Below are 27920 nucleotides of genomic sequence, written 5' to 3'. Positions count from 1 at the left end.
GGAAGTGCCTGGCCCCACATAGCTATGTTGCTGAGATTGACAATGCAGCATTGTGGACAATGCAGCATTGTGGACAATGCATGCAGCTGTAGCATTGAAAGCACTAACTCAAGTGCCACTACACATTTTCTTCAACATGCAGAGCTGACCTGCATGCCATCCTTTGTTAGAAAGTATTGGCAAAGACTCCTTATAGGTACAATTGTTCAGTTATTTGTCATCAGATCTTAATTGAACCTCCTCTCACAAAATAGTCAACCGGCGGGATTTTCAGTCGCACTCGCCCCAAAACTGGAAAATCCCACCTGAGGTCAAGGCACCTTTTCATGGTCCGCCCCCACCCACAACGATTCCCATGGCGAGTGGGACATGAAAATTCCCCCCAACATGGAACAAACTCTAATCTTTCTGAGGGTTATTTATATTTAACAAAAATCTTTTCAGGGTACATAATATTTTATTTCCTTTCCATGTGAAGTAAATATTGTCTGCACTAAATAAATTCCTCTTGCTTTTTAATGGCGCTAATCACACCATACTTTTTTTCACAATTTGGAAAAGCCTGTCTATTTACCCTTTTAAGTACTGAGTTACACTGAGGTACATTCTGCCGAGTTGTTCATTCCATATCGGCATAGATTAACAGGGTTGAAATTATGAAATAGAATTATGAACATAAATAGATCAATGAAACATCTCTAAATTCATAATATTTGGGGTGCAAATGAAAAGCATTATAGCGTGTACTTACATAATTGTTTAACATCAAGAATTAATGGGGGCTTGCAAGAAAGGTACTCCAGTAATCGTAGGATCACATCAAATCAAATTGACAAAGGTAACCTGAAGGATGAGTTGAAAGAGTGTATACCGAGTATGATACATTCTGAAACCTACCAGGGACAAGGCTACTTTGGACTTGGTAATGGGTAATGAGACAGGATTAATTAAAGATCTCATAGGAAAGAGTGATCATAACATGATAGAATTTCAGATTCAGTTTGAGAGTGAATATTGTGAATCCATAACTGGTATCTTAAACTTAAATAAAGGTAGTTACAAAGACATGAACAAAAAGTTCATTAAAGTGGGCTGGGTTAATAGTTTACAAGTTAAAACAGTCAAGAAGTGGTAGACATTGATAGAAATATTTTATAACTCTCAAAAAAGACATATTTTATTGAGGAAGAAAGACCCTACTGGGAAGACACACCATCTGTGAATAACTCAGGAAGTTAAGGGTGGCATGACATTGAAAGGAAAGGTGTACAATGCTATAAAGTTTAGTGGCAGGACAGAAGATTGGGAAAGTTTTAGGAACCAGCAAAGAATGGCTGAAAAAAATAATAAAGGAGAGAAATTTGAGTGCAAGGGAAAACTAACAATGCATAGAAACAGACAGTAAGAGCTTATACAAATATATACAAAGAAAAAGAGATGCTGATGAATCATTGGTCCCTTAGAGCGTGAGAATTGATAATTGGAAAACTAGAAATGGCATAGACTTTTAACAAGTACTTTGTACCTGTTTTTACAGTAGAAGATACAGAATGCTTCCCAAGAGTAGTAGAAAATCAAGGGGCAAAAGGGAGGAGGGAACTTGAAATAATCACTGGAGAAAATGTAATGGAAAAACTAATGGAATTTAAGGTTGACAAGTGCATTGGACCTGATGGCCTGCATGCTAGAGTCCTAAAAGAATTGAGTGCCGAGATGGTGGATGAATTGTTTGTAATCTTCCAAAGTTGCCTATATTCTGGAAAGGACACAGCAGATTGGAAAACTGTGACTGGTCTGCTCAAAAAAGAGGGAGACAGAAAACATGAAACTATAGGCCAGTTAATCCAACATCTATCCTTGGGAAAATGCTAGAATCCATTATGAAAGAGGTAGTAGCAAGACATGTTGCAGAGCCTACATGGTTTTGTGAAAGGGAAATCGTGTTTGATAAATCACTTGGATTTCTTTTGAGGATGTAACAAGTCAGTAGGAAAGTGGGAGTGGGGCAGTGGATATATTTGCATTTTCAAAAGACATTTAATAAGATGTCACATAAACGATTAAATACACAAGATAAGAGCTTATGATGTTGGGGGTGATATATTAGCATGGATAGAGGACTGGCTAAACAACAGAAAATTGAGAGTCAAGACTGACTAATTGTCAAGATAAATGGGTCATTTTCAGGATGGCAACTGTTACTCGTGGAATGCCACAGGGATCAGTTCCAAAGCCTCAGCTATTTATGATCCATAATTAATGAATTGGATGAAAGGACCAGTTATATTGTAGCCAAATATGCTGATGGTAAGTAGAAAAGTAAGCCATGAAGAGAATACAAAGATCTGCAAAGGGATATAAATAGGTTAAGTGAGTGTGCAAAAAATTGGCAGATGGAGCATAATATGGGAAAATGTGAGATTGTCCACTTTGATAAGAATAGAAATACAGAATATTGTTTAAATGGAGAGAGGCTGCAGAATGCTGCAGTGCAGAGGGATCTAGGTGTCCTTGTACATGATTCACAAAAAGTAAGGTTGCAGGTACAGCAAGTAGTTAGAAAGGTAAATTGGCCTTTATTGCAACTAAAGTGGAGAAGTATTGCTACTACTGTGCAAGGCCTTAGTGAGACTGCACCCTAGAGTATTGTGTACAGTTTTTGTCTCCTTACTGAAGGGGACTATATTTGCATTGAACCAGTTCAAAGAATATTCACTAGGTTGATGCTAGAGATGAAGGGGAATAAGGAACGAATGAGTGGCACAGTGCTGCCTCACAGCACCAGGAACCCAGGTTTGATTCCGGCCTTGGGTGACTGTGTGAAGTTTGCTTGGGTTTGCTCTGGGTGCTATAGTTTCCTCCCACAGTCCAAAGATGTACAGCACTGGTGGATTGTCCATGCTAAATTACTTGGTGCAGACTTGATGGGCCAGCTGGCTTCTTTCTGTACTATAGGAATTCTATGATCATGTCTACATACAATAGAGTTTAGAAGAATGAGAGATGATTTTATTAAAATATAAAAGATTCAGAGGGACCTTGAAGTAAATGTTCAGGAGGTGTTTCTCCTTTTGGGAGGATCAAGAATTAGAGGAGGCACAGTTTAAAAATACTAGATCTCCTATTTAAGATGGTGATGAAGAGGAATTCTTTCTCCGAGTGCCATTAATCTATGGAATTCCCTTTCACCGAGACGAGTGGAGGCTGAGTTATTGAATATATTCAAGGCTGAGTGAGACAGATTTTTGATTTACAAGGGAGTCAAAGGTTACAGGGGTTCAGGCAGAAAAGTAAAGTTAAGGCCACAATCAGACCAACCATTATCTTAAGAAATAGGAGTTGGAGTAGGCCATGAGATCCCTCAATCTTGCTCTGTTATTCAATATGTTCTCATCCATTTATCTGATTTATATTATTAAACTAGAAAGAGTGCAGAAAAGATTTACTAGAATGCTACCAGAGCTTGATGATTTGAGTTATAAGGAGAGGCTGGATAGACTGGGACTTTTTTCCCTGGAGTGTAGAAGGCTTAGGGATGATTTATAGAGGACTATAAAATAATGAGGGGCATAGATAAGGTTGGTAGTCAGCATATTTCCCCAAAAGTAGGGGAGTCTAAAACATAGGTGGCATAGGTTTAAGGTGAGAGGGGAGAGATACAAAATGGTCCAGAGGAGCAATTTTTCCACTCAGAGGGTGGTTGATGAGTGTCTGGAATGAGCTGCCAGAGGCAATAGCTGAGGTAGGTACAGTTTTGTCTTTTAAGAAGCTTTTAGACAGTTACATGGGTAAGATGGGTATAGAGGGATATGGGCCAAGTGCAGGCGATAGGGACTAGCTTAGTGATAAAAACTGGGTGGCATGGACAAGTTTTGCTGAAGGGCCTGTTTCTATGTTATAAACGTCTATCTCATCGTCCACATCCTAGTGTTAAAATATACGTAATAAAATGTTTTCCTGTAAATTTGTGCCACTTTTTTTCATTTTGATCGCCACCTTCCAATGCCCTTGTCACAAACTAATTCTGATGACATGTCCAGCAAACTTTATGAATAGAGACAAGTGTAGGAAATGGCTTATGTAAAAACAGAAAATGCTGGAAATACTCAGCAGGTCAGACAGTTTCTATGGAGAAAGAAACAGAGATAATGTTTCAGATTGATGAGCTTTCATCAGAGCTACAATCAGTTAGAGATGCAACAGAGGCAGGACACTGAGGAGTGAGAAAGAACAAAAGGGAAGCTCTATGATGGGGTGGCAGGCAGAGGGATTGAATGACAAAAGTGATGATGAGATAAGGCAAAGGAGGGTGGTGATGGGACAAAGTAGTGGTGGATGGCTTGTTGTATGAAATTATTAGAGGTCAGGGATGCATGACAAACATGTTTCCCTGTTGCGACACATGAACATGTTCAATTCTGAAAACAGTTCTGGAAAATTTCTATGATTCAGTCCCAATCAATTTTCCAATTTAATAATATTTGATTAATTTGCCATTTGGCTCCTTTCCCAGTACTCAAAGGTCACAGGCATGATTGTTCCTCATACCTACGATATAACAGAAAATTAGTGCATTTTTAATAATATTTGTTTTCTAGTAACAACTTCACATCCTATTGAGTGAATGGACTAGTATGCTACGGTCCTATCTGTGTATATGTATTAAAATCACTAATTCACAAGTGACTGGTGCTTACCCACCTTTGTCTCCTTTGTTGTTTGTGTGGCAGTCTTCCTTTTGAATATACTCCAAATGTTTGTTTTGCTTTAATAACAATCTCTTTCCCCACAGATTAATTTTCTTGCCTCCTCTATATATGCACCCCTTGCTAAAGGCACATGTTGAATTTTAACAGTTGGTACATGTTGCTAAAGGACTAGGATTCATAGATCTAATCACGTCGGTCAATCCATTTTCCTCTGGTAACATAAATGGAAAGGGTCAGTTGTCAGGCCGACTGCATTTGATGTCATGCTAAGTCTTTTATTATCAGACAACAGGCAACACAAATAGCCCCAGCATTTCAGTTTGGACTTGTCCCATCGTATCTTTTGTGGTAAGTTATGTCACATTAGTTTGATAGTTAACCAAAATTCCAACTAATGAATTGCTTCTGTTCTAAGGTGGGCTTAAATGGGGAAGGTGATGGCCTAGTGGTAGTATCACTATTAATCCAGAAACTCAACCAATGCTCTTGCAACCCGGGTTTGAATCCCGCCTCATCAGATGGTAGAATTTGAATTCAATGTAAAAAAAATCTGGAATTAAGCATCTACTGATGACCATGAAACCATTGTTGATTGTCAGAAAAACCCATCTCGTTTACTGATGTGTTTTAGGGAAGGAAATCTGCCGTCCCTACCTGATCTAGCCTACATGTGATTCCAGAGCCACAGCAATGTGCTTGACTTTCCACTGCCTTCGGGCAACTAGGGATGGCAATAAATGCTGGTCAGCCAGTGATGCCCATGTCCCATGAATTAATAATATATATATTATTTTAGACATAATAGCAATACTCAGGTGGAATGATCGAACTACAGAATTATTACACCTCTTTCTTACAAAGAAGCAATGGAACCAGATTTTGGAAGAAACATTGATTATTGGATGAGGTTTGGTGAGTTCAGAATTGGTATTCTGACCAGTCCCTCAAACTAGGATACTGGGCTTTTTCTGAGTTTATCTGTTCTTATGAACCCATAGAGATCAGTAACTTTCTAAAAGAAAGATTAATTTTCCAAACAGCCATCTGAAATAAACCGCTGGAGAAGATTTCACTTTTTAAGAATTTTACTGCAGCAAATTTTAGTTCAGATGTGCAGCATAGTCAGTGCAGGCTTGGAGGGCAAAGGTCATGTTTCTGTGCTGTAATTTTTTTTGTTCTTTGTTCAAATAAACAAAAGTCAATCTAGATCAAAAATTAATTAAACAATTGATACAAACAAAAGAAAAAGGTTCACTTCACAATAGTTAGGCAATCTAACCAAAATATGTCTCGTGAAATGCTTTTACTTTACGCCACATTTCTGGCAGATATGGAACACTAAAGGAACAGTTACAGTTACTCCCAGCTCTCTCCGTCACACCTGGTTGGAACTTCCAGTGTCCTTTGACAATCATTCCACTTTGCCTGAAATTTTCAGCTGTGATTATCACCTGCAAGCACAACCTGATGACCCCTCAATTCCTTAAATCTTCAAGAGCCCCGTCTGTTCTGTTCCCTTCCTGTTGAACAGAAACTGAACACTCAAAACCATCCTGCTTGGTCTTTAACAGTTTTCTTTGCTCTCTTCACAGCAGAAGTCTTTCACCAATACATCTCAGCAGCAGCTTCTCCTTTGCTGTGTGAAGAACTGTGAAAAGCTGGGTTAAAAACTACCACTCGGTACCTCAGTGGATTTCTATTTAAGTTTCTCTCCCATTCCCCTGACAAGCTGAAGTCACTTGAGTACTTCTCTGAACTGAGGGCTTTACCAGGAATTCTAATTATTCATTCCTTTCGTTCTTGGTTTTACTTTGAGTTAAAAGATACATTTTAAAAGATAATTCTCTCTTCAAGTTCAGCATTCGTAACACTGTTCCAGAAACCTGACTGCCCATTCCCACAGTTTGAGTGGCAGTAAGCCTAAGGTCATAGAGGGCCTGAGGTGCACAGATGAAGGGAAAATATAGGCCGATGCCCAAAAGAAAATTTTCATATTTTCTCCTATGGACCATTCGGCCCCTTTTAACTCACAAATGGGCTGGGGGTTGCAGAAAGATTGAAGGTGTTATGAAGCCTGGAACTACCATGATAAAAGAACTCTAACGCTACCTAACTCACAATATCACTGTAGATTTACACACACATAAACAAATGCTGATTTGTAGGATACGGTGAACACTCTTCACTGATTGAAGGCACAATAATATAAAGAACATCTTATGCATGTTTAAAATTGTTTGTCAGTTACTGTCTTATCTAATTTTTAAAAATAGGGAAGGATTGAAATAGAGATCAATTATTTCTGAACATATGGGGGGGGAGTTTTCCACTAGCAGGATTCTCTGGTCCAGCTGCAATGAACGGAGATTTGGCTGAGCACCAAATTCTCCGTCCTCGCTGCTGCGTCGACGAAGCGTGAACAGCCGGGTAATTCCAGCCAAGGTGTTTTTCATAACTATTGCAATCTTTAATAAGGAAAGTTAGAATTTGATGTCACAAAGTTCAGTAATTTTCTGTAGCTGTCGCTACCTTTAAGTACAGGGAAAGGATTGGGAATTGACTAATCTATAAAGGCTTTTTAAAAAAAAAAGGTTATTCTTTTGTCTGCACCTTTTGAGTAAAATCTTGTTTCTCATTATTATCCAGCAATTTCACGAAGAGCTAGCACTGCAGATGGTCGTGAGTACAGGAATGGTGAGAGAGAATGTCTTCAAGTATGCCTGGTTCTTCTTTGAGCTTTTGGTATGTCCACTTACAATTTATTAGAAACTAATTGGTGTCATTGTAAACTATTTCACACAGATGTATTGTGAAAATGCTAGTTCATGTCACAGACTATCTTGTTAGACTTAATTCCTCTCTGCAAACCTGTAGCTCTCTCTGTTTTCCCTCGATATCCAATCATTCTTCCCTACCAATTTACTTTGCACCAGATAGAATCAGAGAAACCCAAAAACGCAAAAGGGGTCCATTTGACCCATCAAGCCTGCACCAACAACAATCCTACCCAGGCTCTGTCCCCGTAACCCCATGTATTTACCCTGTTAGACCCCTGACACTAAGGACCAATCAACCTAACCCGCATATCTTTGGACTATGGGAGGAAACCGGAGCACTGGAATGAAACCCACGCAGACACTGGGAGCATGTGCAAGCTCCACAGACAGTGACCCGAGGCTGGAATTGAACCCAGGTCCCTGGAGTTGAGAGGCAGCAGTGCTAACCAGTGTGCCACTGTGCTGTTGTTTTTTTTCTTTTTCCCTGTTCTTTCTCTCCCACAGTCCTCCATTTTGTCAATTTCCAATTTTTCTTCTGGAATTTTACTATGATTCATGCCTCACATCACTATATTTTATTTACTGTGGCTTATCTGTTTCATCTGAATCTGTAGCAAAGCTGTGTGCCTTTTTCTGAAATCTTGGAATGTAATTGTGCACGAAGGCATGTTCATCATCTTTCGATCATTTGTCATGGATCACCTGACTTTCTCAAGCCCTGTGGTAACTGGCGAGTACTAGGTGTGGATTCACTGGGCGACGTAGCCATGAACCTGAGCACAGGTGGCTCAGGCCATAGGGAGTTTTTTTTTACTGGATGAAAGCAGAAATTGAACTTGGCAGCCTGCTCAGTGACTAAGCCACCCTTTTTAGGACCAAGCTGCTCACCTTCCTAGTATGACAAAGGGCTAGAAAAGGTGCCTGAAACTACTTCACCTCCCTGGCCAGCAGGGCCATAGCTGGCAGAGATCCCATCAACATAGTTGTAAGTTAATTTCAAAAAAAAGAAAGTAAAGGTGTCACTGGTCACCTCTGGTGCAGAGAATATACACAGCCTCATGGAGAATGCCGGAGTGGACAGACCCAAAAGGAGAGCTGCACTTGTTGGTAGAGGGCTGAATAAATACAGCTTCCAGATCACTGCTCTCAGTGCGATTGGCCTTTCTAGGAAGGATCAACTCAAGGAAATCACTGTGGGTTACACATTCTTTCGGCGTGGCCTTGGAAAAGAAGAATGGTGGAAGCTTTGCTGTTGTGAACCATCTTGTCGATAGATTGAATTACCTCCCTGAGGATGTTACTGATTGCCTAATGGTGTTTAAACTCTCTCTGTATGGCAACAGGCAAGCAACCCTGATCTGCATGTATGTTCCTACCTTGGCCAACACTGAAGTCAAGGATAAATTCAATGATGGCCTCCACTCCTTCAATGCCAAAATCAAACAAGCTAATCAATCTCAGTGACCTCAAGAGTTGGTTCAGATTACCATGTGTGGGAAGGAGGTCATCTGGAAAAACAGGGTGGGCAGTTGTAACAGCATGGTTTCCTCTTGCTGAAGATGTGTTCTGATCATGAGCTCCTAATCGCCAACACAGTTTCACAGCTCCCTAATCGCAACAAGACATCTTAGATGCAGCCCCATTCTGGCATATAATCAATGGTGTCATCAAGGGCAGAGGGACAGGCCGATGTGCCTGTAACAAAAGCCTTGTGTGTCACAGACTGTTGGATTGGCCACCATCTTACCATTTCAAAGTTAAACATCAAGATCTATCCCCATGAGGCACCCACAGGGCATGAAGACCCAGAAGCATCTCAATATCTTGAGGCTCAAACAAGGGTCATAAAGGAATCTTGAGAGAGAGTTTCCTACGTGCAACGAAAATGAACACTCACTGCATTGGCAACCTTCAGGGATATAATGTACTTTGCTGATTTCAAGGCCCTTTATCCTACCTGTCGTAAGAATCAAATTGGTACAGTGAAAACAATGAGGTAATCAAGTCTAGAAACTACTGGAGGAGAAATATCGCCTCTATAGGGTTTTCCACCATGACAAGCCATCAATATCCAAACACACTGCCTGCCGCAACGACCGCAGAATGATCCACCGCAAGGAGAGATGCAAAACACTTGGCTGAATCAGAAACCAGATTAGTTTCAGTTATGTGCAGACCACAAGGACTGGAAGAGATTCTACAATGCTCTGAAATTCATTTATGGCTGCAGTCTACTGGTTCATCATCAATCCTCGTGCCAACAGGTCAACACTGCTCACAGAAAAAGACCAAATTTTAGAAAGGTGAACTGAGCACTCTTAACTACATCCTCAATCGGCCTTCACCCATCAGTGAAGAAGCAATCAGCAGGCTACCATTTGTTGCCATCAATTGCGCTCCTAATGACCCACCCACATTGTTAGAAATGACAAACATCATCAAACTCCTGCCCAGTTGCAAAGCTCTAGAAGTTGATGCCATCCCAGTTGAGGTCTATTAAGCTGGAGGTCAATTCCTGGTCAAGAAACTCACTGAACTCTTTCAGTCAATGTGGGTGCAGCAAAGCAATTCCACAAGAATACAAAAATACCTCCATTGTCCACCTGCATAAACAGAAGAGAACTCACCAGCCTTCCAACAATCATAGAGGGATCTCACTCCATCATTCCTTTTACTTTGTTAGGTGGACATCAACGACCACAATTTTGTGGAAGAGTAGGGGGAGTTGTCCCAGATGAACTGGCCAATATTTGTCCCTCAAACAATATCATTTTTTTTTTAAAAGTGCTCATTTTCTCATTGTTACCTGATGAAAGGGCACTGCTCCAAAAGCTCATGCTACCAAATAAACCTGTTGGACTTTAACCTGGTGTTGTGAGACCTCTTACTACACACATTTGCTGTCAACTTTCCTATGTTAAGTCAATGACTACATTTGTAAAGTAATTAATTGACTGCAAACATCCTGAGGCAGTAAATGAGGTTATATTGATACAAGTTCTTTCTTCCTTAGTTCTTACTGATTTTACTGGTTTGTTGTTTCACAAATGTTCTTCTAATGATTCTAGAAAACATTTTTGTTCTGAATGAAAGGTTAAAAGCATGGCTCAGTATCTTTGCCAGATGGACAAGCAGGATTCTTCCCGAAAACTACGCTTTTCAGATCGCTTCAAAGATGACATCACCACTATTGTTAATGTTGTTACTGCAGAGATCGGCACAACTCTTGTGAAACAACAAAAGGTCAGCTTTTTTACATCTGTGCTTTATGTAGAAATGTTTGTAAAGAGGCAGTGTCACCAAGATGAAATATCTTGTCAATTAGTTAACATTCTCAGTTATGTTCTTTTTTCCCCACTGCACCCAGGGGTGTGCGAGATGGTCGGTGGGGAGGTTAAAATATTGAGATCAAACAATCCAATTGTATTTCTGAAATAAGAACAGGAAAAGCTGCATGAACTCAGCAGGTCTGGCAACATCTGTGAAGAGAAACAGAGTTAGCGTTTCGGATCTCAATGACTCTATTACAGAATGTTGCTTTTATTCAATTGAATTTCTGTCAGTTTAAATGTTTACAAACCCAGCTTGGGCCAATGACGAGGCTTCTACAAAAGGCAGGCGGGGATCTAATTAGCATTTAAAAGTTAAGTCCCAACTTCATCTTCAGCATTGTGGCTTAAACTTAATTGTGAATGAGTGAGGAGGTCCGAGAAGTTGGCTTCCTGGCAGCAGATCTAAAGGGAGCTGTTGACTACCGTAAGTAATTAAGGAAGATCAGCATCTCCTACCCTCCTGTTCAGTTGATTTGATTTGATTTATTATTATCACGTGTATTAGTATACAGTGGAAAGTATTGTTTCTTGCGCGCTATAGGATTGGCCATGCTAAATTGCCCCTTAGTGTCAGGGGGATTATCAGGGCGTTATGGAGATAGAACCTGGTGGGATTGTTGTCAGTGCAGACTAGAAGGGCCAAACGGAGTAGATTCTATGATTGAGTTACAAAACCTAGCGTACATAGAGAAGGAAACAAGAGAGTGCAGACTGTAGTGTTACAGTCATAGCTAGGGTATAGAGAAAGATCAACTTAATGCAAGGTAAGTCCATTCAAAAGTCTTGACAGCAGCAGGGAAGAAACTGTTCTTGAGTCGGTTGGTAGGTGACCTCAGGCTTCTGTATCTTTTTCCTGATGGAAGAAGGTGGAAGAGAGTATGTCCAGGGTGCATGGGGTCCTTAATAATGCTGGCTGCTCTTCCGAGTGGGAAGTGTAGACAGAGTCAGTGGATGGGAGGGTGGTTTGTGTGGTGGATTGGGCGACATTCACGACCTTTTGTAGTTTCTTACGGTCTTGGGCAGAGCAGGAGCGATACCAAGCTGTGATAAAACCAGAAAGAATGCTTTCTATGGTGCATCTGTAAAGTTGGTGAGAGTCGTAGCTGGCATGCCAAATTTCCTTAGTCTTCTGAGAAAGTAGAGGCATTGGTTGGCTTTCCTAACTATAGTGTCGGCATGGGGGGACCGGGACAGGTTGTTGGTGATCTGGACACCTACAAACTTGAAGCCCTCGACCATTTCTACTTCATCCCCATTGATGTAGACAGGGGCATGTCCTCCACTACACTTAGTAAAGTCGATGAGTATCTCCTTCGTTTTGTTGACATTGAGGGAAAGATTATTGTCATCGCATCAGTTCAACAGATTCTCTATCTCTTTCCTGTATTCCGTCTCGTCATTGTTTGAGATCCAACCCACTATGGTGGTGTCGTCAGCCAACTTTAAAATCAAGTTGGAGGCCAGGAGAAACAGGCGTGAATTCCCCTCAGGCCTAATAAGGAGGCTTTTGTCTCCCTCCAGATCCAATCATAGCCTGGAGCCACCTCCCAGTACTGACTGCCAGGGACGAACATCACAGATCCCCCAGGTGGGTCCTCCTGCTCACTAGGCAGGCAGTCAATCTGTTTAGCAAGAATTCTACCCAGAATTATTCAAGTGAGGCCTTTTTATTGAACTGGGCTGGGGTTCCAGCTCCTCAGCTTTGCCCAGTTCTGCGACCTCTACTATGCCCTCCCCCATCCTTCTTGCTTCCTCCTTAATATTGAGGCCAATTACTTCATAAATATATCAAAGCTGTCACAAAGACCATTGAAACCCTCAGAGACATCTATTGAAAATATTGATTTTTTTTTCATCTTAGGAAGCAGAACAAGCAGAAAAGATCAACATAAGCTTGGCGTTTTTCCTGCATGACCTTCTTTCCCTCATGGACCGTGGCTTTGTATTTAATCTCATTAGAAATTATTGCTGCCAGGTAAAATAAAACATATTCTCTTGCTGTATTTCTGGTGTACAAATGTAAAACAACCGAGACAAAATATATTCTTCACAACAACGTTGCAATAATTCATGCACAAATTATATTCTTTGCAATTAATATTTAGCAAATTCTGAACATTATCAAATGCCTAAATCATGTGTTTCATGAAATGACACCTTGTAATACTGGTACACAAATGCCTGTTAAGTTGATCTGAAATTACTCTCTGGGTAATTTTGAATTAAAATAATTTATTTTAATGCCTTTGCTAAAACCGTGATAGGCTATTAATGTCCCATGGTGTAATTTCAAGAACTTGATAGTTTCTACCATTTAATTTTGCCTTTTTCATATTACATGTTTACCTTATTATTTGGTTTACTTTTTTAAAAAAGGAAGATTTGTTTTTTTTTTAGTTTCTATCTGGGCCAACTGCTCCAGCCTAGGGAGCAGACAGATAGCCTATTCCCAAGCCCCTGCCAAAACTAGCTTTGTAATCAACTCCTGGGAGATCCACCAGAATAGCCTGATTTCTTTCCACTTCTACGGGTCCTTCCCTTGATGACGTGGACAGAACTGGAAGCTTAGCCGTTCATAGCTGATGACTGTGTGGTCACATCCTGGCTGTACTCCATCTAAAAAAAACGTGCGCACCTTTCGCTGCCTGTTAAAACTTGATGTAAATAACTGGTGCATCTTAAGCCTGAAATTTCCTCTGGGATGAACTGTGCTGTAAGAAGTTTAACAACACCAGGCTAAAGTCCAACAGGTTTATTTGGTAGCAAAAACCACAAGCTTTCGGAGCCTTAAGCTCTTTCAGGTGAGCGGAAATTCTGTTCACAAACAGGGCATATAAAGACATAAACTCAATTTACAGAATAATGGTTGGAATGTGAATACTTACAGCTAGTCAATTAGCTGTAAGTATTCACATTCCAACCATTATTCTGTAAATTGAGTTTGTGTCTTTATATGCCCTGTTTGTGACCAGAATTCCCACTCACCTGAAGAAGGAGCTTAAGGCTCCGAAAGCTAGTGGCTTTTGCTACCAAATAAACCTGTTGGACTTTAACCTGGTGTTGTTAAACTTCTTACTGTGTTTACCCCAGTCCAACGCCGGCATCTCCACATCATGAACTGTGCTGCCGGAGGAAGATCAGACCCAGACTTCTGACCATCGCATTGCCCTCAATATTATCCCACTCTACATTGGAGCTTATTAATTAGTGTAGGCTGGGCCCTTGGTGGGAGCCATAAGAGCTTTCATAAGATCTAGGAGCAGGAGTGGGAAATTCAGCCCCTCGAGCCTGATCCACCAACTGCTGCTGTCTAAGAAAATGACGCAGCAATGCCTAAGGTTTCCATCCCCACCTTTTCCCTCCCCCACTCCACTTATATGTGGCAGATGATCACTGCACTGCACTGCACTGGATGACTTCCCTGCTGAAACAGGTGAATGAAGGTTCCTTGCTGTTCTTCCAATAGCAATCAGTCTTCAACTCTATGGCTCTTCCTTTTCTGCTGCTATGCTGCCCAATTTTGAGTAGGAAAATTGAGGAAAATCCAGCCCTTAGCCATATAGAACAGGTGGCAGCCAGGGTTTAATGTTGAGTTCGCTGATCTCCACCATGGTGTTCCTGAGGTGCAGCAAATAATTAGCTGCACCATCTTTGGAATAGAGAGACAAGCGATCAGCCAGGATTCCAGCTCCTGATCATTCTCCAGTAATCCAAGTATGCACGTATGTATGCCATGACTGTGATACTCCTGTAGTCGAATAACCTGACAGTATTGTTGTCTAGTGTCGCACACAAATGGTCATTTGGTTATATTGGACAGCTGCTAAGGGAAAGAAAGACAAAATTGAAAAGAAAGATAAATACAACTGACCATTTATATAAATAAGAATATTACGTTGGTTTCATTAATATTATTTTGAACCCATTCCTCTGTAGCTGTCAGCCAAACTGCAGTCTATGCCCACCCTGATTTCTATGAGACTGGAGTTCCTGAGGATCCTCTGCAGCCATGAACATTATCTCGGCCTGAATCTTTTCTTCATCACAAATCTGTCTGCACCAGCTTCCCCGTGTCTCTCAATATCATCACAGGTAAAGACAACCTTGCATCAAATAATTTTGTTTTTTAAATTCGTTTTTGGGACATGGATGTCGCTGGCTGTCCAACATTTATTGTGATGTGGAGATGCCGGCGTTGGACTGGGGTAAACACAGTAAGAAGTTTAACAACACCAGGTTAAAGTCCAACAGGTTTATTTGGTAGCAAAAGCCACACAAGCTTTCGAGGCTCTAAGCCCCTTCAGGTGAGTGGGAATTCTGTTCACAAACAGAACTTATAAAGACACAGACTCAATTTACATGAATAATGGTTGGAATGCGAATACTTACAACTAATCCAGTCTTTAAGAAACAAAACAATGGGAGTGGAGAGAGCATCAAGACAGGCTAAAAAGATGTGTATTGTCTCCAGACAAGACAGCCAGTGAAACTCTGCAGGTCCACGCAACTGTGGGGGTTACAGATAGTGTGACATGAACCCAATATCCCGGTTGAGGCCGTCCTTGTGTGTGCGGAACTTGGCTATCAGTTTCTGCTCAGCGACTCTGCGCTGTCGTGTGTCGCGAAGGCCGCCTTGGAGAACGCTTACCCGAATATCAGAGGCCGAATGCCCGTGACCGCTGAAGTGTTCCCCAACAGGAAGAGAACAGTCTTGCCTGGTGATTGTCGAGCGGTGTTCATTCATCCGTTGTCGCAGCGTCTGCATAGTTTCCCCAATGTACCATGCCTCGGGACATCCTTTCTTGCAGCGTATCAGGTAGACAACGTTGGCCGAGTTGCAAGAGTATGTACCGTGTACCTGGTGGATGGTGTTCTCACATGAGATGATGGCATCTGTGTCAATGATCCGGCACGTCTTGCAGAGGTTGCTGTGGCAGGGTTGTGTGGTGTCTTGGTCACTGTTCTCCTGAAGGCTGGGTAGTTTGCTGCGGACAATGGTCTGTTTGAGGTTGTGCGGTTGTTTGAAGGCAAGAAGTGGGGGTGTGGGGATGGCCTTGGCGAGATGTTCGTCTTCATCAATGACATGTTGAAGGCTCCGGAGGAGATGCCGTAGCTTCTCCGCTCCGGGGAAGTACTGGACAACGAAGGGTACTCTGTCCACTGTGTCCCGTGTTTGTCTTCTGAGGAGGTCGGTGCGGTTTTTCGCTGTGGCGCGTTGGAACTGTTGATCAATGAGTCGAGCGCCATATCCTGTTCTTATGAGGGCATCTTTCAGCGTCTGGAGGTGTCTGTTGCGATCCTCCTCATCCGAGCAGATCCTGTGTATACGGAGGGCTTGTCCGTAGGGGATGGCTTCTTTAACGTGTTTAGGGTGGAAGCTGGAGAAGTGGAGCATCGTGAGGTTATCCGTGGGCTTGCGGTACAGTGAGGTGCTGAGGTGACCGTCCTTAATGGAGATGCGAGTGTCCAAGAATGCAACCGATTCCGGAGAGTAGTCTATGGTGAGTCTGATGGTGGGATGGAACTTGTTGATGTCATTTATTGCCCATCCCTACTTGACCTCAAACTGAGTAGCTTGCTGGGCCATTTCAGAGGGTAGTTGGGAGTCAGCCACATTGTTGTGGCTCTGGAATCACATGTAGGCCAGACCAGGTAAGGACGGCAGATTTCACTTCCTGAAAGATATTAGTGAACATGATGGGTTTTTCTGACAGTCAACAATGGTTTCTTGGTCATCAGTAGATTTTTAATACCAGATTTTTTTAAAAATCAAATTTAAATTCCACCATCTGCCACTGCAGGAATCGAACCCAGATCCCCAGAACATTAGCTGAGTTTCTGGATTAATAGCGATAATACCACTAGGCCATTTCCTCACCTTTTGTGAACCTTATTGGAATTTTGTTTGGCTGACATTGTGTATGCTGCACGTCTTCTGTGTGATATGTTCCATTCACACAGATGGACCGACTCCAATCTTGTGCATTTCATCATCAGCTGTATATTTGAGATGCAGGCAATACCTCCCTCTTTCATTGAAACCCAAAATGTGGGTGTTGTTAGTGACCAATATTGGAGGTGTATTTTGCTCCTCCTGCCAGCCCAAAGCAAGCACGTAACCATATTGACAGTTTTACAATTCGTAAGCAGGCTACATGAGCTGCCTAATTGGCACAGAAGTCAACAAGAGTCTAGTAAACAATTTAAAAGCAAAGACTAGTGCTTGCGGGTAATATTTGTGAAGCCTGGTCTACTGACCAGGACACATAGGTGTTTGATAGCTTAATAGAAATATGCAGAGATTTCACCTTGTCCATACATTTTGGGCTTTGATGAAAGAGGAAAATATTGCCCGCATCTTAAAGCTACAGTTGATGAGTAAATGCACAAGGCTGGAGTTTGTCCATCTGTGTGAATGAAATGTGTTATATAGAATACACTTATTATACAAACTCCACTGACTTCTTAATAAGCAGTAGAGCATCCGGTCCGGTCCGGATATAGAATCACTGAAGATGGTGCGGAGAAAATTTTACAAGGCTGATTCCAGAAATGCACAAGTGTACATGTCAAGAAAGGATTGACAGGCTTGGTCTTTTCTCACTTGAAAGTATAAACTTGAGAGGTGACCTAACAGAAAGCTTGAAAATGATTAAAGCTTTTGATGGAGTTGATACAGAGAGGAGGTCTCCTCTTGTGAGGAAGAGCAAAACTGAAGACCATCAATGTAAGATAGACACGAAGAAATATGACTGGAAATTCTGAAGAAACTTATTCACCAAAAATGAAAAGAATGGACCTAATTTATACAGGAAAGGTCAAAACAAATGGTATAGATCAATATAAGGCCAAAAAAGCATATGAGAGAGAAGGGAATAGATTGTTACAGTGATAGGTTTAGATGAGGAAAGATGGGAGGAGACTCGAGTGGGGCATAAACACCAGTATAGACTGGTTGGGATGAATGGCCTGTTTCTATGCTATATATCTTGTACAATCCTATGGAAATTTATGGCTGGTATTAATTTTGTTTTCCTATCATTTATTGACTGAACAATATGTAATATGTGGCAAGTTACTCTTTGTCCAGTTATGTGAACGTCCTGCCGTAAACATTAGCCTTGCAGGTCATTCTTATATTGCACTGTTTGTGGATTGTTTCTTTTAAATGACATTAGTTTGCTTCAGTTGAGGAAAATAAATTAAACCCCTATTTTAGATGAGATTGCTTTTCTCAATTTGGATGTTTTCTGATCATTTCATTCTTATTAAACAGAATTCTAGTTCATCTTCAAGTGTTCAAGACCAAAAAATTGCCAACATGTTTGAGCTTTCAGCTGATTACCGTCAGCAGCACTTCCTGACTGGGCTTCTCTTCGTCGAACTTGCAGCAGCCCTGGAGTCTGAGGCGGAAGGGTACGACTCTTAAGCTTCACTTACGTTGGTTTTTAGCAGGAATGGCTGCATTTCAGTGAAGCAAATGAGTTCTATTTTGTAACAGACTCACATGATACCCAATGGATGATGGGTAGAATTTATTGGCACTCCAACAGTGTGTCACGGAATTGTATAACTCCAGTTCATTCCAACAATGATTCCTCAAACGTAGTACAAATCAAACGTTAGGTGCTTCTCCGCAACAGAAGAAAGGAATGGAAGGAGGCACCCTGACAGTTCAGCACCCTTCCAAATGATCAACTGGAGATCAACCTTGACAAAGATTGGGTGCAGGGAAAGATGCAAGTGGCAAAGAAAGCAAATTGCAATTCAGACTAATATATTGTTGGGGGAAGGAGACTGAAATCATAGAAATAGAAACCCTACAGTACAGAAAGAGGCCATTCGGCCCATCGAGTCTGCACCGACCACAATCCCACCCAGGCCCTAGCCCCATATCCCTACATATTTTACCCGCTAATCCACGGATCTCAGGACACTAAGGGGCAATTTTAGCATGGCCAATCAACCTAACCCGCACATCTTTGGACTGTGGGAGGAAACCGGAGCACCCGGAGGAAACCCACGCAGACACGAGGAGAATGTGCAAACTCCACACAGACAGTGACACAAGCCGGGAATTGAACCCAGGTCCCTGGAGCTGTGAAGCAGCAGTGCTAACCACTGTGCTACCGTGTCGCCCAAAAATGATGTGACCACGAAAGTACTGCTGGATTTCAAAGATCCAGTCTGGGACCGCAGTGTCCTCATTTATAATCACTAAAAGTTAACATGGAGATGCAGCAAGTAGTTAGGAAACTAAATGATCTGCTGGTCTTTATTGCAAGAGGATTTGAGTACATGAGTAAATACATCTTGATGCAATTGTGTAGACCCATGGTGAGATTGTACCTGGAGTATTGTGTACCATTTTGGCCTCCTTACCTTAGGCAAGATATACGTGTACTATCTCTATGGCAAAGGGAGTTCAGCAGAATGATCCCTGGGATGGTGGGGTTGTCCTATGAGGAAAGATTGAGGAAACTGGACCTATAATCTTGAGAGTTTAGAGGAATGAGAGGTGATATCATTGAAACATGCAAAATTCTTACAGGTCTCGACAGGGTAGATGCAAGAAGGATGTTTTCCCTGGCTGGGGAGATTGAGAACCAGGGGACACAAGTCTCAGAATACGAGGTAGACCACTTAGGACAGTGATAAGGAATTTCTTCACTTAGAGGGTGGTGAATCTTTGGAATTGTCTTCCGCAGAGGGCTGCGGAGGCTTACTCATGGAGCATATTGAAGAGATCAATAGATTTCTAGAGCTAAAATATATCAAGGGATATGAGGAAAATGGAGTTGAGATAGAAGATCAGCCATGATCTCGCTGAAGATGTACCTCTTTTTGCCTGTTGGGTGAATTTGCTAGAAAGAGTATTGATGAGTTTATTCCACCCTAGAACACGAAGTGGAAAGTGTTGTGGTCACAGAATTGCAATTCAGGAAGCAAAATGTCAGCTGAGCGTGTACTGGAATGAGTTCTGAGGAGTCATATTGGACTTGAAGCATTAACTCTGTTTCTCCCTCCACGGGCAGTGCCACACTTGCTGAGTTTTCCCAGTTTTATTATTCCGCACTCCATTGTTTCTCAGTGGCAGGACGCGGCCAGCCATTGACTGGCAGCAGAAACTTCTGGTCCCACCACTGTCAATAGGATTTCCAAATCATTCCGCCCCACGCAGCCGAGAAACCAGAAAATCACTCCCTATACAGAAAAATGCAATATAAGCCTGGATAGAACAACTGGTCCAAACCAAATCAGGCTTGAATATCTTCAGAACCCGGGCAGCACGGTAGCACAGTGGTTAGCACTGCTGCTTCACAGCTCCAGGGACCTGGGTTCGATTCCCGGCTTGGGTCACTGTCTGTGTGGAGTTTGCACATTCTCCTCGTGCCTGCGTGGGTTTCCTCCGGGTGCTCCGGTTTCCTCCCACAGTCCAAAGATGTGCACGTTAGGTTGATTGGCCATGCTAAAATTGCCCCTTAGTGTCCTGCGATGCGTAGGTTATAGGGATTAGTGGGTAAAATGTGTAGGGATATGGGAGTAGGGTCTGGGTGGGATTGTGGTCGGAGCACTCGATGGGCCGAATGGCCTCCTTCTGTACTGTAGGGTTTCTATGATTCCACAAGTCCATTGCTGGCTGGGCACTGGATTGCTAGTGTCCAACGTGTTCAGACATATGGGCCGGAATTCTCTGGCCGTTCATGACCTGCCGCCGCTGACAACACGAACAAAGAATTTGCGCTCAGCCAAATCTCCGTTCACTGCAGCGGGACCGGAGAATCCTAGCTGGAGGCGAGGTCGGAGAATCTAGCTCATGGTTAGCTTAAATTAATATTTATTATCTATAAACCTGCCAGCAGCTTTTCATGAAGTTGTAATAGTTTCATGGAATTGAGATGCTAAGTACTCATGGGATTGAACAGTAACACTAACTCTGTGCAAAACTTTACAGAACATCTTCTTTTGTTCATTGTTAATATCATCTTTATGCGTACCACTGCTAAAGGATTATAATACATCTAATATCAGCTGAAGTATTTATCCAGTCCAAATGGTGTTTTCAGTTAACACTGAAAAATAATTGCAAAACTCGAAGAAGGGAATTGCTTTATAGTTCTTTGTAGGTGAGTTTAACTACGGAAACAACTTGAACAGAAAGGATTGACCATCTGGTATCTGCTTATTCCTGCAGGATAGTAAAGGTACAAAAGAAAGCTGTCAGTGCAATACTCAGTTTACTGTGTTCACATGATCTGGACTCTCGCTATTCAAAACCAGAGATGAAAACAAAAATAGCTGCCTTGTACCTCCCTCTGATTGGGATTATTCTGGACATACTGCCACAGCTCTATGACTTCACAGGTACAAGCTTTTCATATGGTTCATATCTGTTAGAGTAAAAGTCTACAGCTATCAGGCGTAGCTATGATAACACTTAGCGATTGCTACTAGATAATTAATGAACACAAAAAAAAATCATGGACTTTTTGCTCCCAGCAGCACGGTACAGTCAGGGGAATAGATTGGGGAAGTGGGGTTACTTTATTATAAGCCTGTCTATGGCCTATAATACCTTTGGGCATGGTTTCCCAATTTAATCTTCTGTTTCACCAAAAATGCTACTGAATGTAAAGAAAGGAAAATATTTGTGATGAGCCAAAGGAACTAGAGGCGAACATGGTACACAGAGGAGTCCTGTAACTGAGAATGCATTCACATTGTTTTCTTCCAGTTACCTATCCTTAATATTTATCTCTAAAAGACAGTGATTAATATTGAGGCAGAGTTTTGTGGATGTTAACATTAGATGAGACAAGAAACTTAGCCCCTGCTTGCCCTGTCAGATGGACGTAAGTATCCCATGGCACAATTGCAAAGAAGAGCAAGGAAGTTATCCCTGGGGACCTGGTCAATATTTATCCCTAAATCAACAGACTATCTGGTCATTAGCACATTGCTGTTGTAGGAACTTTCTATGTGTAAACTGGCTGCCAGCTTTCCTACATTACAGCAGTTTTTAAAACCTTCATCCATGGGATGTAGGGCTTTGCCAGCATTTATTGCCCATCCCCCATTGCCCCTTGAACTGAGTGGCTTGCTCGGCCATTTACGAGATCTGGAGTCACATGAAGGCCCGACCCACTAAGGACGGTTTCCTTCCCCAAAGGACATTTGTGAACCAGATGGGTTTTTATAACATCTTTAATGGTTTCATTTCATAGCCATCATTACACTTTTAGTTCCAGATTGTTATTGATTTCAAATTTCACCATCTGCCATGATAGGATTTGAATCCGGGTCCCCAGAGCATTACCCTGCGTCTCTGTATTACTGGTTCAGTAATGATACCACTACATCACCATCTCTCCCTTGAGTGACATCAAGAATGATTTATTGGCTGTAAAGCATTTTGGGCTTTGAGACATCATTTGGCCATGAATGGCACAAGGAAAATGCAAATCTTTTTTTTCTGAAATATTATCCTTCTTGTGTAACCCTTGACAATAAGTGCCAGCAGACACTGGATATATAGGACCATGCAAAAACATTTTAGGGTCATGTTGAAAGGATTTTCCCCTTGTGACAGCAACTAGAACCAGGGGACACCGTTTAAAAATAAGGAGTTTTCCATTTAACTCAGAGGTGAGGAGATATTTTCTCTCAAAAGCCATGAGTCTTTGGAACTCTCTTCCCCAGACAGCAGCAGAAGCTGGGTTATTGAAAATTTAAAGTTTATTTATTACTGTAACAAGTAGGCTTACATTAACACTGCAATGAAGTTACTGTGAAAATCCCCTAGTCGCCACACTCCGGTGCCTGTTCGGGTACACCGAGGGAGAAATTAGCATGGCCAATGCATCTAATCAGCACATCTTCCAGACTGGGAGGAAAACAGAGCACCCGGAGGAAGCCCATGCAGACACAGGGAGAACGTGCAAACTCTGCACAGTAACCCAAGCAGGGAATTGAACCCAGGTCCCTGGCACTGAGAGGCAGTAGTGCTAACCACCGTGCCATTATGCTGCCATTTCTAAGGCAGAGGCAGATTCGTGACTAACAATGGAGTCAACAGATACAGAGATAGGCGAAGATGTGGGGTTGAGGCCACAATCCGATCAGCCATGATCTTGTTGAATGGTGGAGCAGCCTTGTGGGGCCGAATGGCCTACTCCTCCTCATTTGTATTTTGGTATGTAGCATGTAGAATGGAATTGTTAACATGTAAATAAAGATCATTTCTGTCAATTTACGCTTTCACAGCATCATTTTTCTTGCAATACCATCAATCAGTAGGTTAAATATGGGAACTGAATATCATTAGTGGTATCTGCAGATTATGCTTCACCTTCACAGGGCTTCACCCACTCTGTGTTTCTTATTTCAGATGCCCGCACCAGGAAGATTCGCCCAGGTGCTTCAGATGGTGAGACAGACACCAACACCATCAATCATACTGTTGCCTTGATCATTGCTGGAAATCCTGCAAACACAATGCTGAGAAGTTCTGCAATTGCCTTCCCATCACTGGTATGCTGAGAGTCCCTCAAAGATTTTGTTTTGATTTGGATTCTAATATATCAATGGGGTAGACTTTTTACTCTCCTGCCAGTGGGTTTGAAGGTGTGGGAAGAAGTACGTTAAATCCAGTGGGTGGGTGGCCTGCCTGTCATCTACATGCCTGCCCCTGCACCCACTGTAACTTTACCAGCAGCTGAGGTGGCATCAGATAGCCCCTTGGGCCTCATCCCACCTTCACTGGGATTTAACTAGCAGGGCTGATGGCAGGCAGGGTCTCTGGGCCCATTAGTTGGTTTCCAAATGCATTAACCCCCACCCATGGTTCTTCTCCTTCTCGCTTCTTAAACCCTAAAGCACCACCACACACACACCTCGTCATGACCTCTAAACACTGATCCAGTGCTGAACTATCTCTGAGTACACTAGTGGCAGTTCCTACCACTCCCAGTGGTGCTGCCAGTCTTTGATTAGCTGGCAGTTCTCTGAGGCACGGCTTCCAGTCTTTGAGGGATTGAAGTCCCACCTCAGCCCAATTACTGGCCACCCGGCTGTTTCATTGATGTGGGCCGCGGTGCCAAGCATGGTGGTTGTCTCGCCAGCTGAAAAGTGATGGGGCGGTTTGGTGCAGCAACTCATGTGACCTGTACAACCCAGCTAGGGGAGGGTAATATCGTTCAAAGGCCATATGTTATTTTTATCGCAATGATAAGCAACACAATGACATTTTAGTGATTCTGTGCCACATTTTAGTGCAAATTGGTGGAATGGCATTCTGTGATCTCTGTGTACCAAAATGTGTTTCAGATTAATTTGTTAAATTGTTTTTTGTGCCAAGTCACGTCATTTGATTTCACCTGGTTGAATCTTATAGGTTTGTCAGATACTTGATAAATGATGTAGCAGTTTAAATAAGATGATCTGTCCATTAATATATATTTATATATGTTTCATTATTTCATCAGCTATGGACCAGCATTTTGTATTGCCCATCCCTAATAGCCCACGAGTAAGTGAGCTGCCTTCTTGGACCGCTGTGGTCCATGTGTTGTAGAAACACCCTCAGTGCCATTAGGGAGTTCCAGGATTTTGATCCAGTGATAGTGAGGGAAAGGTGATACAGTTCCAAGTCAGGGTATTGTGTGGTTTGGAGGGGAACTTGTAGGTGTTGGTGTTCCCATGCATCTGCTGTCCTTGTCCTTCTAGGTGATGGGTTTGGAAGGTGCTGTCGAAGGAGCTTTCATGAGTTGTTACAGTGCATCTTGTAGATGGTGCAGCCTGCTGCCACTGTGTGCGATGGTGGAGGGAGTGAATGTTGAAGGTGGTGAATGGGGTGCCAACCAGAAGGATGCTTTGCCCTGGATGATGATGAGATTCTTGAGTGTTGTTGGAGCTGTGCTCATCCAGACAAGTGGAGAGTATTTCATCATACTCCACTCGTGTCTTGAAGATGCTAGACAGACTTTGGGGAGTCAAGAGCTGAGTTACTCACTACAGAATTCCTAGCCTCTGACCGGCTCTTGTAGCCACCATTTTATATGACTGGTCCAGTTCAGTTTCTGGTCAATGGTAACCCCTAGGATGTTGATAGTGCTGATTCAGTGATGGTAATGTTATTAAATGTCAAAGGGAGATGGTTGGATTCTCTCTCGTTGGAGATGGCCAATGCCTGGCACTTGTGGTCACTTATCAGCCCAAGCATGAACATGTCCAGGTCTTACTGCATATATATTATAATAGTATTTCCTCTTTTGTTGGGCTGAAACTGTCTGACTTGGTGAGGTTCTTGCTGCACAGCATTATGTAGTGGTTATAATATCTGACAGCAGTCAGGAAAGGGGGCATTGATGTATTGTGACTTAAACATTGGATCATTTTGTCCATTTTTTATCAGGTGTTTCTTTTTTTTCTCTTAATCTTTCTCTTCTGTGCTTCCTCCTTCACCTCACCTCCCTCCAAAACGATGCACCATATTTGATGCACCAATGTACCAGAGCTACTTTCCATATAAGACTCTGCCAATATCTTAAAAAGTGCACTGACAGCACTGTCCAGCTGGGTGACTCTCCCTTCAATCAAGTGGGGTTATTCGTGAATGATTCACTAATGTTTAACTTGATTCATATTCCTCAGGGACTGAAGCAATTGACAATATCCAGGCATAGGCTGATAAATGGCATGTTACATTTGCACTACACAAGGGCCAGGCAGTGACCATCTCCAACAAGAGAGAATCTAACCATCTGTCTAACCATCTTAGACAGCAACCTGTCTAAACCTCCCAAACCCACCACCTCTCCTACCTGGCAGGACAAGGGCAGCAAGTGAATGGGAACATCATCACCTCCAATATCATAACTTGGATATATATCCCTGTTGCTTCATCAGCACTGGGTCAATATAGTGGAATGCCCCAGCTAACTCCCTGTGGGAGTTCCTTCACCACATGGGTTGCAGTGGTAAAAGAAGGTGGCTCGTCAGCAGCTTCTCAAGTTCACATGGATGTGGAATAAATGTTGGCCTTGCGAGTGATGTCCTTAGCCAGATAATGTTTTTTTAACCCTTCTGATGGAATTGTCATATCTCTCCTTGGCAATTTCTCATGACCGCATGACTGAGGTCATGGAAAAATCATGTGGAAAGTTATGGCACAACACTCACCCTATCATTCTATTGTACTTTACTTCCTTGCAAACTAATTTATGGATTTATTAGTGGAAACCAAAGAGCACTGTGGCTCTTCATTACTCCAGATGAGATTTGCATTCCTTTGTGCACTATTTTTAGGGAACTGATTGACTGCATTAGCATAACACCGTCAAGAATTTGATGCATTTTAAATGGTGTGTTAAAGATGGCATGCAGAGGAATTTCAAAAACCTCTTATCTCTTTCTGGAATTCACCAGCCGCTGGCTTAATGACCCTGTCCTTGTGCAGAGATGGCTTATGAAATTCATTGAGTGCCTCCATTCCAAATACTGCTTCTTTCAGCAGCAAAGCACAGAACGGCAGTGAAATTTTCTGTGTGTCAATGTAGGTGTCGTACAGTAATACAGAAAGCCCTTTTCCAGCTGTTGTATGATTTTCCCCATCATTAGTCACAAATAAATCAGAATATCACCCAGGCACTTAAGTTGCAAAGGGGTCTAAATTGGAAACCTCCAGAAACGGACCTGAGCAATGCATGATTATCCCACGCACATTCAATGTGAAATAGGCAGCACACCAACTACATGTAACCTGCTCATTGCCATGATTGTAGCATGCAGACGGAGCTAATTGCACTGCTACATGGCTGCACACTAGTGGCTCAAAATCATTAGAAGTTAGCATGAATTAAAGCTAGCCTGCACTACTTAAAGTCAGCCTGTCGCCATTAAAGGGGAGATGCATTGTGGCTGGAAAGAAAAGTCCTTCTACAAATCACTGCCACACAAAAAAGGCTGAGTAATGGCACAACATAGGAGGGAACATGCTCCAGGATTCTGGGCTGTTGCACTGGAGGCCTTGGTGGAGGAGGTGAAAAAGAAGAGGCAGGGTCAGGAGGTCCTCCAGATAAACCCTCCAAATTACTCCATTTTACCTCAAATTAAAGTAGACAATTTAAAATATAACCATCTTAAAACATCCAGCAGTCATGGCACATATCTGAAGCATTATGTATCTTCCAACAGTAATACAGGGATAGATGGAGTATATGCTAAAGCATGGAAATATCCAAGAGGTCAGTCATCCTTAGAATGGAAAAATAAATTTACAATTCAGGTGTAACCTTTCATTAGCTGATTTTGATGAGGTAACACAATCAAAACATTAATCTGTGGATGTCAGCTTGCAGAGGTGCCAAATGAGGACATTGAAGGGGTGTTGTACAGAAAAATGCTGGCGGATATGTACAATTAAATGTTTTGTGATTGGCAAGCTTGCTAAAACACCTGTGCACATTATCAAGGATCATTGAGGAGCCCAGCACCAACTTTACACAAAACTTACCCATCCAAGATTGTCCCTGCTTTGCCCCCCAGGTGAATCTTCTAGTATCCTTTTTAAAAAAAAAATAGTCCTTTTCACTTCACCCTTTGTGCATAATTGAATGGATTCCCTGTTGTAAGGTTCCATCTAGTGATTCTGTGTTCTTTAAATTTTCACAATCCTCGTTTCCTTGAACATGGTCCTATCCTTACCAACCCTTTGCTGGATGCTTAACCCAAAAGCAGTCTTTTCCTTCTGCCTGACATAGCAGCATCTGTTGTGGGTTCTCTTTTCCCAACTCTTTCAATCTCACTGCCTCTGAGAGTCTTTGGGTCTCCATACCAAGAATCATTGCCTTTTTCTTTTGTGTTCAGGTGTTAAATCTCTAAATTTAAACTTTAAATAAGTTATGAACTTAGGCCCCTTGTCCCCATGACATCTAAATCACTTGGGCTTGTTTCTGGGCAGAAGGAGATCACATTCCCTGTGCCCCTCCAAATTATTCTATTTTATGTCAAATTAAAGTAGACAGTTTAAAACATAACCATTTTATAACATTCAGCATATATTTGAAGCATTATGTATCTTCCAACGGTAAGACGGGGATAAA

General features: G+C 42.1%; 1 protein-coding gene across 5 annotated transcripts in view; it reads left to right on the top strand.

The window, feature by feature from the left end:
• The window catches only part of dock8 (dedicator of cytokinesis 8), a 252915-nt gene that overhangs the window by 186147 nt on the left and 38848 nt on the right, over positions 1–27920 (top strand). For all 5 annotated transcript variants that reach the window (XM_078214327.1, XM_078214325.1, XM_078214326.1 and 2 more), the window contains 7 exons: positions 7356–7451; positions 10580–10729; positions 12680–12793; positions 14755–14910; positions 18095–18234; positions 21014–21183; positions 23207–23349. In XM_078214327.1, the coding sequence (XP_078070453.1) occupies positions 7356–7451; positions 10580–10729; positions 12680–12793; positions 14755–14910; positions 18095–18234; positions 21014–21183; positions 23207–23349 (969 nt within the window). The remainder of the gene's footprint in view (positions 1–7355; positions 7452–10579; positions 10730–12679; positions 12794–14754; positions 14911–18094; positions 18235–21013; positions 21184–23206; positions 23350–27920) is intronic.

This window comes from Mustelus asterias, chromosome 6 (assembly GCF_964213995.1).
Source record: "Mustelus asterias chromosome 6, sMusAst1.hap1.1, whole genome shotgun sequence".
Classification (NCBI taxonomy): Eukaryota; Metazoa; Chordata; class Chondrichthyes; order Carcharhiniformes; family Triakidae; genus Mustelus; species Mustelus asterias.
Note: the sequence above shows the minus strand (reverse complement) of the source record. Positions and strands in the feature narration are given on the sequence as shown.